Raw genomic sequence first — 12,014 nt, forward strand, 5'->3', positions numbered from 1 at the left:
CATCCATCATCTGACCTTTTCCATCCATCCATCTATCCATCCATCATCTGACCTTTTCTATCCATCCATCCATCATCTGACATTTTCTATCCATCCATCCATCATCCATAATCATCTGACCTTTTCCATCCATCCATCCATCCATTATCTGACATTTTCTATTCATCCATCCATCCATCCATCCATCCATCCATCCAACCATCCATCCAATCATCATCATCATCATCATCATCATCATCATCATCATCATCATCATCACTTTTCCATCCATCCATCCATCCATCCATCCATCCATCCATCATCATCTGACCTTTTCCATCCATCCATCATCTGACGTTTTCCATCCATCCATCATCATCATCTGACCTTTTCCATCCATCCATCCATCCATCATCATCTGACCTTTTTCATCCATCCATCCATCCATCCATCCATCCATCCATCCATCCATCCATCCATCCATCCATCCATCCATCCATCCATCCATCCATCCATCCATCCATCCATCCACCCACCCATCCATCCATCCTCTGAAATTTTCTATTCATCCATCCATCCATCCATCCATCCATCATCATCTGACCTTTCCATTCATCCATCCATCCATCCATCCATCCATCCATCATCATCTGACCTTTTCCATCCATCCATCCATCCATCCATCCATCCATCCATCCATCATCATCTGACCTTTTCCATCCATCCATCCATCCATCCATCCATCCATCCATCCATCCATCCATCCATCCATCATCTGACCTTTTCCATCCATCCATCATCATCTGACCTTTTCCATCTATTCATCATCTGACATTTTCTATCCATCCATCCATCATCATCTGACCTTTTCCATCCATCCATCCATCATCATCTGATCTTTTCCATCCATCCATCCATCATCATCTGACATCATCAAGTGACTGCATCACCAACTGTGACTGAAATGATACTACTAGGTTTCAACCGCTACACCCCAATGCATTAACAGAGATGTATATGTATTTGAGACTCTCGTTACCTGGTAGCACTATGGCTCTGGTGTGCGATGGTGCCTGCGCTTCCGAAGGAGCTGGTGACACTCTTTCCCCATAATCACTTTCACCAGATGAGGTGTGATCCCCGGCTCTAGAGTCAACCATCATATGAAGCCCGGGTCTCTTTTTATGGTACTTGGCACGGTATGTGTCCGTCATGCAATTGTCCACGGAGAAATAAGTAGTGGGGTTCACAGGAGAGCCGACAACAGGTTTAGGAAAGATGAACTTCTCGTCGCTCTCACTAGCTGACAGATCATTCCTCTCCTGATCAGAGGAGCCAGACTTGGAGCTTGTGTCCGACGAGATCATGTGTGAATCAGGGGAGTTTTCCAGCCACTTCTGCTGGATGCAATGGGAAAGGGCCGAGCCGTTCCGGGGAAGGCGCTGAGGACTGGGAGGGCAGGGATCTTGCGAGATGTGTCGGCGGTTCTCTGAACTCAAAATATGTGGCTTTGGAGGCAACGGTGGGCCATGAGATAGAGTCCGTGAGGGAAGCTGAGGAGGCACGTCAGCATGTGACGATGAATCCTCCTGCTCAGAAAAAGGACCGGCAAGGTCATCGGAGCTGTTCCACTCCGAACTGCTGGTCTTGGTGAAATAAGGAGGGACGGGATTCCCGTTTAACACATGTGGTCGTTCTACCTCTGTCTTTTCCACCATCTCCTTACCAGGAATGTTTCTAAAGGCTTGCCTTCTGCAGGAGGAAACATAGACTTGTTATATTTAATAACTACCTTATACTGACTCTTGTAAAAATAAAAAGTGTGCTTAAATAAAATACTTGAATAATTGGCCAGTTAAATGACTAGTCTTAACACTTTTAAAAAGTGTACTTATGTTTTACAAAGTTTAATAAAGTCAAATTAAAGGTTCTACGTAAATGTACATTTTAGACCGTTTTAATAATCTTTTGTCGTGCTTTAAAGAAATGACTAACATACTGACAGTAGAAGTAATTATGAAATTAAATAAATATGTGCTTAAGTCCTACTAAAGTTCAGCTAATTGCATTTAATATACATTTAAACAGTAATACATTTTCATTTAATGGCAATTAATATGCAATTAAGTGTCCGAAAACCACATTAATTTCACACAATTATATTCTTTTAAAGTATATTATTTCCATAAGAGCTCTTTTTTTTTAAATTTATGCTAAAGTATGCTTCTTTTTCACAAGAGTAGATAAAGACTGCAATAAACTATATTGAAACATTTTCATTAATGACACGAGCCACATGTATAAACAATTATGAACAAAATGTTCTTTGAAAAATGCTTATTTCCATAGAGCCCAAAGCTTATGAAGAGCCATCTTATGCAAATGTGAATTAAAAACAGAATTTTGCCAACATTTACACACACACACACACACACACACACACACACACACACACACACACACACACACACACACACACACACACACACACACACACACACACACACACACACACACACACACACACACACACACACACACACACACACACACACACACACACACACACACACACACACACACACACACACACACACACACACACACACACACACACACACACACACACACACACACACACACACACACACACACACACACACACACACACACACACACACACACACACACACACACACACACACACGTGTGTGTGTGTATATATATGTATATGTATATGTATACATGTATGCATGTATGTATAAGTATGTGTGTGTATGTGTGTATATACAGGGAGTGCAGAATTATTAGGCACGTTGATTTTCTGATCATATTTTTTTTCCAGGCACATTTGACCAATTCCAAACCACAGTAAGCCTAATAACTACTATTGATTTAGTATTTAATAATGTATAAGTGATATATAATTGTTCATGAAGGCTGGAAATGAAAATCACCTTATATTCAGGTGTGCAGAATTATTAGGCATGTTTTCTTTTACAGATAAATTGAGCCAAAAAAGAGATTTAACTCAGACTGAAAAGTCAAAAATTATTAAATGCCCATGAGAAGCCTAATGCAATACTAGACATTGCAGTTAAGGCGTGACCATTGGACAGTGAAATGCTCGTTGGGTCAGCAGGGTCAGACAAAAACATGTGGCGGAGAAAAGACACCTGTTAACTGCAAAAGAATTAAGGGTGAAACCATCAGGAACCCTTTAGTCTCCAGCGCCACCATTTTCCAGAGCTGCAACCTACCTGGAGTCTCCAGAAGTGCAAGGTGTCAGGATCTCAGAGACTTCAGTTAGGTAAAGAATCCTAAAAAATGACCCCCACTAGATAAGAATCACAAGCTGAAGTGTTGTAAAATACATGAAGAAGGTTTTTTTATAGGCTTTATAGGTTTTATAGGTTGAGAATGACTCTTGAAGGACTTAGTCCATCTCTGCAAAACGGACTTCAGGATGGACTAAAATGAACTCCCAAAACGTACTGCCAGATTCTGGAAGACGAATTCTTCAAACAGTGGTACTAGAGAATGTGGTGCTGGTCCTTCAAGAGTCACTCTCAACCTATCTGTCCATAAAGCCTATAAAAAAACCTTCTTCATGTATTTTACAACACTTCAGCTTGTGATTCTTATCTAGTGGGGGTCATTTTTTAGGTTTCTTTACCTAACTGAAGTCTCTGAGATCCTGACACCTTGCACTTCTGGAGACTCCAGGTAGGTTGCAGCTTTGGAAAATGGTGGCGCTGGAGACTAAAGGGTTCCTGATGGTTTCACCCTTAATTCTTCACCTTAATTCTTAATTCTTTTGCAGTTAACAGGTGTCTTTTCTTCACCACATGTTTTTGTCAGATCCTGCTGACCCAACGAGCATTTCACTGTCCAATGGTCACGCCTTAACTGCAATGTCTAGTATTGCATTAGTATTGCATCCTTCTCATGGGCATTTAATACTTTTTGACTTTTCAGTCTGAGTTAAATCTCTTTTTTGGCTCAATTTATCTGTAAAAGAAAACATGCCTAATAATTCTGCACACCTGAATATAAGGTGATTTTCATTTCCAGCCTTCATGAACAATTATATATCACTTATACATTATTAAATACTAAATCAATAGTAGTTATTAGGCTTACTGTGGTTTGGAATTGGTCAAATGTGCCTGGAAAAAAAAATATGATCAGAAAATCAACGTGCCTAATAATTCTGCACTCCCTGTACACACATATATATATATATATATATATATATATATATATATATATATATATATATATATATATTCAAAGATTCATGCATTCATATTCCCAAATAATTTACCTTGGAATAACAGGACTCATGGAACGATCATGTGCTTTCTTTTGGTGGTCACCTGTAAGATAAATGATTAAAAACATTAAAGTTTTATGTATAGTTGCATGCATTCTTTAATGTGTAGTTATTCTTTTTAAATCTCAAATATTTGTGCACTGAAAAATTGTGTGAAAGACAGAATATGTCCGCATATTTTGGCCGATATGTCACTGGCAGCGAGTCCTAGCTGTTAAATTCACACTGCAGACGTGTTATGTAAGGGGTCAGGCTGGGTTATTGTGTGGGTTCAGTGAGGATGTGTCTCAGTGGGGCATCTGGCGGGCAGTGCTCAGCAGGGGCTCTGAGCCTGTCTAAAGTAGACAAGTCTGAAGAGAAGGGGCCCAGGCTGGGCCATCCGGTTCAAACCAGCTTCTATGTGCGTGCCAATGGCTTGTTAACAATGAGCTCAAGGGGTAAATGCGATCATAAAAGTGCCCATGCCATGCCAAGCGGTCAGTGAGTCAGAGAGCTTGGATTCTAAGGAGAAAAAAAGCACAGCTTTCACCGTGTTGCTGTAGTGACCGCACCTTTAAATCTGATTAGCTGTCAGGTGGACTGTGGGACATATGACCACACAGCTGCATGCTGGGAACACATTCACAAGCAACGGTGCATGAAATATATATATATATATATATATTTTTTTGAGATTGTCAGGGAAGGCAGCCAATGTGCAGAAACCTCAAAACAACAGCGCAGTTTTCCAAGGAGTTATTACTTAATTAGAGATTTTAAGATTTTCATTATAAAAAATTGAGACCATATATTTAGTGCTCCCCTAAAAGGTCACTAAATTAAATGTAATGCACATAAAACGCAAATATCTAATGAGCCAATCATATGGTAGCAACTCAATGCATGTAGACATGGTCAAGACGATCTGCTTCAAATTAAATGGTGGGCCATGAGATAGAGTCCGTGAGGGAAGCTGAGGAGGCACGTCAGCATGTGACGATGAATCCTCCTGCTCGGAAAAGGGACCGGCAAGGTCAAAAATATCCAGTGAGCTGCAGTTTCTTTTGCTGAAAAGCTTCTTTCCTTGTTGATGCCAGAGGTCAGAGGATAATGGCCAGACTGGTTGAGCTGATAGAAAGGCAACCGTAACTCGAATAATCTCTCGTTACAAATGAGGTCTGCAAAAGAGCATCTCTGAACGGACAACATGTGGACAGCAGCAGAAGACACACCGGTGCCACTCCTGTCAGCCAAGAACAGGAACCTGAGGCTTCAATTCACCAAAACTGGACAATTGAAGATGGGAAAATGTTGTCTGGTCTGATGAGTCTCGATTTCTGTTGTGACATTCAGATGGTAGGGTCAGAATTTGCCGTAAACTACATGAAACCGTGGATCCATCCTGCCTTGTCTCAATGGTTCAGACTGCTGGTGGTGTAATGGTGTGGGGGATATTTTCTGGGCACACTTTGAGCCCCTAAGTACTAATGGCGCTTTTCCATTGCATGGTACAGCTTGGCTCGGCATGGCCCCTAGTATTGTTGCTGACCATGTCCATCCCTTTATGACCACAGCGTATATACTGATGGTTACTTACAGCAGCATAGGGTGCCAGCATACACTGTAAAACAAATTCAGGTCTCCAATTGAAAATTTTATAGTGACTGATCACATCTACATTTTTCAGTTGGCCAAATTGAATTTCTGTGAATTGATGCAATTTAATTCACAGAAATTCAATTTGGCCAACTAAAAAAATGTGAACATTTTCAATTGGAGACCTGTTTTTTTTTTTTTTTTTACAGTGTAGGGTGCCATGTAACAAAGCTCAAATCACCTCAAACTGGTTTCTTGAGCATGACAGTGAGTTCACTAAACTCAAATGGCCTCCACAGTCACCAGATCTCAATCCAGTAGAGCAGCTTTGAGCTGTGCAGCCGACATCTGCAGCAACTGTGTGATGCTATCATGTCAATATGAACCAAAATCTCAGAGGATTTCAGCACCTTATTGAATCTATGCCATTAAGAATTAAGGCAGTTCTAAGGCAAAAGAGGGTCCAACCTGGTACTAGCAAGGCGTATCTAATAAAGTGGCAGGTGAGTGTGTATAAAGAAAATAAGAATGAAACACTAGAGGGAGCTAAAGATGAACACTTCACATTACTGGGCAGACAAGTCCGTCATAAGGATTTCAGATTTGTTAAGCTTTAAAAGTTGAAGTCATACTTTGATGGCTTTAACATCACATTAATATAATTTTCCAAAAATTAAAAAATACTTACTGAAGCTCTACCATTTCAATTTAATTTAATAATGCATACTTTTAATATAAAACATATATCATAAAAACAGAACAAAAGGAAAAGAAGTTTGGCAAATTAACTCTTTAATTAGTGCTACACTTCCTTTTCTTCATGGGATTGTCGGTTTGTCTATGAATCTGAGCACAGTGGTTGCCCTGATCTCAAGCCCCCTGAGACTCAGCTAGCAGTGTGTGTGTGTGTGTGTGTGAGTGAGATGTATCAGAACGCATTGCATCCCCCCCCCCCAGCACATTAACAACTAAATCCCTTTGGCTAGCATGCAATTATTAGAGGATTGGACTTTAGACCCCATTTTCTGGTTTTTCAAGCCTGTCGTGTTTAAGCCGCTAAGCCTCATGAGAAGAACCTCCATTTGATGGCCATGACTTGAAAAAAAAAAAAACTAGCAAATAAAATACTGCCGAAGTCCAAAAGAAACCACCACCCCTAATATGATATTCTGGACCTTAGGAAGACTCCCTCCATCAATGCTAGTTTAGGGGATTTTTTCCTTTGTTTAATCTTCCATCAAGCAAAAATTGTAAATCCAATTGCTCAGCAAAAAGCACCTATTTTCAAAAAGAAGCATGATTTGAGATATAATAATCATTAATGTCTGCAAACAGTGAGGGATGATATGTGACCCTGGACAACAAAACCAGTCATAAGTCACACGGGTATATTTGTGGCAAAAGCCAATAATACATTGTATGGGTCAAAAATCATTAGGATATTAAGTAAAGATCATGTTGTATGAATATATTAAGTACATTTCCTACTGTAAATATATAAAAAAATGTATTAGTAGTAGTAATATGCATTGCTAAGGACTTAATTTGGACAACTTTAAAGGCGATTTTCTCAATATTTAGATTTGCACCCTCAGATTCCAGATTTTCAAATCTGTATATCTGCATCTCGGCTGTATTAAAGGATTTATTCAAATTCCAAACTCAAAGTGATTCTTGCCTTAATAAACACCACTAATAAAATATAATGGTGGTCAGATTCAATTTGTTATGAATGACTAAACTGATGAATAACCCTATTAGTAATATTTTGGATGGTAAAATAAAAATTTGCACATCACCAGCTAAAGGAAGTATTTATATACTATTATAGCACTTATTAATATATTGAATTAGCTTTTATTTTTTTTCAGTTCTTAATTTTAGTTTAAGTTTTAGCATACTTGTTAGGTGCTTGTCATTTTAATAAAAAAAAATACTTCTACTGTATATGGACTTTTTATTTCAGTTTTAGGTTTAGTATACATATATTTTAATGTTTTTCATCTAAAAATTACAACATCTTTTCTCAGATTTATTTCAATAACCAAAAAACCTAAAATTTTAATAGTTTGGTAACACTTTACAATTAGGTCTCGCTTGTTAATATTGGTTAATGAATTAACTAACATGAACTAACAATCAGCAATATATTTTTTACAGCATTTATTAAACTTTGTTAATGTTAATTAATAAAAACACTCATGTTAATTCACAGTGCACTTAATAACTTTAACTAATGTAGTTAACTAATGTTAACAAATGAAAGTAAAGTGTTACCAATAGTTTTAGTTACCATTTACAACACTGCATAAAATTGCATTTTTAAAATGATTGTAAAATCATAGCTTTGCCCACAATGCATCCTGACACGTGGGGAAATTAGCTCATAGACGGCATGTGCAGTCAGACTAGTTTCAGAAGTTGAGGTAGAGCTCAGATCTGATTGACAGGTTGGGAGTGGTGTTAAACTCGAACCATACGTCAACACTCAACGATTGAGCCAACATGAGATCACTGCCAGCTCAGCAGCCAAGCGACACACACCTGTTCTCCAGGCTAGATAGTGGAGTGAATCAGGCCCAAACAAATCAGCAGCGAAATCCGATGGACTAGAGGGCTTAGCTGGGACATACGGTTAGCTTTGGAGATTACAATTAAAAAGTGTGTGACAATGTATTACCAGTGCTGGGTGTTGGGATGCATTACTAAGTAATTAATTACAGTAATTAAATACCTTTTCCCTTAAAAAGTAAAGTAAGTTTTCTGTAATTTAATTACAGTTACTTTTGATGTAATTACATTAAACTGTATAGACTAGAACAATTCTATATATTAAACGAATGTGAATTTAACATTAAAATGTAATGTTTAAAGGAACTCTCCACTTTTTTGGAAAATAGGCTCATTTTCCAACTCCCCTAAATAGGAAAAATATCGAAAATCTTTGGTCCTTTTTGAGCAAGATGCTAACGGTCTAATCAGATTCAATGATCTATGCTAAGCTATGCTAAAAGTGCTACCGCCAGACCCAGAGATCGGCTGAATGGATTCGAAAACGGTAAAACTCAACTGTTTAACTCTAGGGGAGTTGGAAAATGAGCCTATTTTCAAAAAAAGTGTAGTGTTCCTTTAATGTTAAAATGTATATATTTTTTAATGCAACCTTCTCCCTTTAAATTCCCTGGTCAGTTCAAGAATAAATTATGCAATTTTATATAATTTATTTTAAAGAATTAAAAAAGCAGTTTCATGTCTATCTTTGTATTGTTCAATTGGTCAAGGTTGATATTGGATTTAGAAAGTAATTATGTAATAATGCAATGCTTTTTAGAGAGTGATTAGTACAGTAATATAATGACTCTGTTGAAGATGTAATTAGTAGCTAGTAACCAAGTAATCACTTACCCAACACTGCGTATTACAGCTAAATTAATCTAGTAAAGTAATACTTGTAAATATAAATATGTATGGTTACACTTTATTTTAAGTTATCTGTGTTACAGTGTAATTATACATTTAAGTATAGAGTACTATAAGGTTAGGTTTAGGGTTTGTTGCAAGTAATTATGCATCATTTATAGTTATTACTACAGTAACTACATGTAACGTGTTTAACAGGGACAGTGTAAAATAAAGTGTTACCATATGTATAGATATAAATCACATTAGACAAGACTGAACTGGATCTGCTGACCTGCCAAAAATATTTACTCGTGTCTAAGAATAAATATTTTCCACAGTGCAACAAGATCTCTCTTTAATGCTACTTAGAGAACATCTCTTTATGGTTTTAATGTGCCATACAGGAAATGCCATGCTACAAACTCACTACTATATTCATACTTTCACATTTACTGGGCCAAACAGCAAAAGTAAATGGACCGGACCATTCTCAAAATAACAAATAGCCCCGTCTTCATTTCGTTTTAAGGATTAGGCTCATTTAGTTTACACGCAACATCACATCTGCTGAAGGCAGCAAAAGAACAAAGTTAAAGTTTTATGTAAGGGTGTCAGACTTCGGTTCAGTGTAAATACCACATCAGAGCTGCATTGTATGCATGTATGTATGCATGTGTGTGTATGTATATGGAATTGTCCCACCCTTTGCAGCCATAACAGCTTCAAATCTTCTGGGAAGGCTTCCACAAGGTTTAGGAGTGTGTTTTAGGAATTTTTGACCATTCTTCTAGAACCGCATTTGTGAGGTCAGGCACTGATGTTGGATGAGAAGGCCTGGCTCGCTGTCTCCGCTCTAATTCATCCCAAAGGTGTTCTATCGGGTTGAGGTCAGGACTCAAGAACCTCAACACCAAACTCACTCATCCATGTCTTTATGGACCTTGCTTTGTGCACTGTTGCGCAATCATGTTGGAACAGGAAGGTGCCATCCCCAAAATGTTCCCACAAAGTTGGGAATATGAAATTGTCCAAAATGTCTTGGTATGCTGAAGCATTAGGAGTTCCTTTCAATGGAACTAAGGGGCCAAGTCCAACCCCTGAAAAACAACCACACACCATAATACCCGCTCCACCAAACTTTACACTTGGCACAATGCAGTCAGGCAAGTACCGTTTCCTGGCAACCGCCAAACCCAGACTCGTCCAGACAGAGAAGCGTGATTGGTCACTCTAGAGAACACGTCTCCACTGCTCTAGAGTCCAGTGGCGGTGTGCATCCGACGCTTTGTATTGCACTTGGTGATGCAAGCCTTGGATGCAGCTGCTTGGCCATGGAAACCCATTCCATGAAGCTCTCTACACACTGTTCTTTAGCTGATCTGAAGGCCACACAAAGTTTGGAGGTCTGTAGCTATTGACTCTGCAGAAAGTTGGAGACTTCTGTACGCTGTGCGCCTCAGCATGCGCTGAACCCGCTCTGTGATTTTACGTGGCCTACCACTTCGTGGCTGAGTTGCTATTGTTCCCAAATGCTCCTACTTTGTTATAATACCACTAACAGTTGACTGTGGGATATTTAGTAGTGAGGGAATTTCATGAATGGACTTATTGCACAGGTGGCAACCTATCACAGTACCACTCTTGAATTCACTGAGCTCCTGAGAGCGACCCGTTCTTTCACAAATGTTTGTAGAAGCGTCTGTATGCCCAGGTGCTTGATTTTATACACCTGTGGCCATGGAAGTGATTGCAACACCTGAATTCAATGATTTGGAGGGGTGTCCCAATACTTTAGCATTAGCAATATTTATAAATTATATATATTAGTGCTGAAAAAAAAATTTGCATCCAAAATAAAAGTTTGTTTTTACATAATATATGTGTGTGTCCTGTGTATAATCATTATGTATGTATGTATGTATGTATGTATGTATGTATGTATGTATATGTATGTATGTATATGTATATGTATGTATGTATGTATATGTATATGTATATATTATATATATATATATATATATATATATATATATATATATATATATATATATATATATATATATATATATATATATATATATATATATATATATATATATATATATATATATATATATATATATATATATATATATATATATATATATAAATATAAAGACACACACATGCATGTATATACTGTATATATAATTTATCGTATAATTCTTTTTAATAAAAATGTTATAACATTTTTCTTAAATGTGTATATGTATATGTATATGGGTCATTATACGAAAACGTGCCATTTTGTGTCCCTCAGGGAAAAAAAAGCTCTGTAAATCTTAATAAACCATTAAACAAATAAAATATTTTATAATTTAGTTTCCATAATATGTCTCATAATATAAGAGTAAATTAATTGCTGTTTCTTTTGTTTTTAAAGGATTTTAATCACATTTTTGTGCAAAGCATCTTGCAGAAATGTTGAAAATGGCCTGTCCCTCAGTATGATTTTTCTACTTCTACTTGCTATCGAGGCCAAAAAAGTCAAACTATCATAAAAAAACATATACTTGTATAAAGCCTTAAGTGTCAGTTCATTAGTCATGAATGGATTTTATTCTTAACATGTGTCAAATAAAAAAAAAAGCACAATTTAGTCGGGTCCCTAGGTTCTCGTCAACCCTGTTACTTTTTATGAAAACACCTCTTTAAAGATAATGGACTCTTCCAAAAGTTGCAT

At 37.5% G+C, this 12,014-nt stretch overlaps 1 protein-coding gene across 2 annotated transcripts in view; it reads right to left on the minus strand.

Moving 5' to 3' along the window:
• Window positions 1-12,014, minus strand: part of usp53a (ubiquitin specific peptidase 53a) — an 87,418-nt gene that overhangs the window by 2,126 nt on the left and 73,278 nt on the right. For both annotated transcript variants that reach the window (XM_079809478.1, XM_079809477.1), the window contains exons 16-17: window positions 4,307-4,358; window positions 1,019-1,731 (exon numbers count right to left, since the gene is read on the minus strand). In XM_079809478.1, the coding sequence (XP_079665604.1) occupies window positions 1,019-1,731; window positions 4,307-4,358 (765 nt within the window). The remainder of the gene's footprint in view (window positions 1-1,018; window positions 1,732-4,306; window positions 4,359-12,014) is intronic.

Source organism: Gobio gobio, assembly GCF_949357685.1.
Source record: "Gobio gobio genome assembly, chromosome: 2".
In the NCBI taxonomy this organism is placed as follows: domain Eukaryota; kingdom Metazoa; phylum Chordata; class Actinopteri; order Cypriniformes; family Gobionidae; genus Gobio; species Gobio gobio.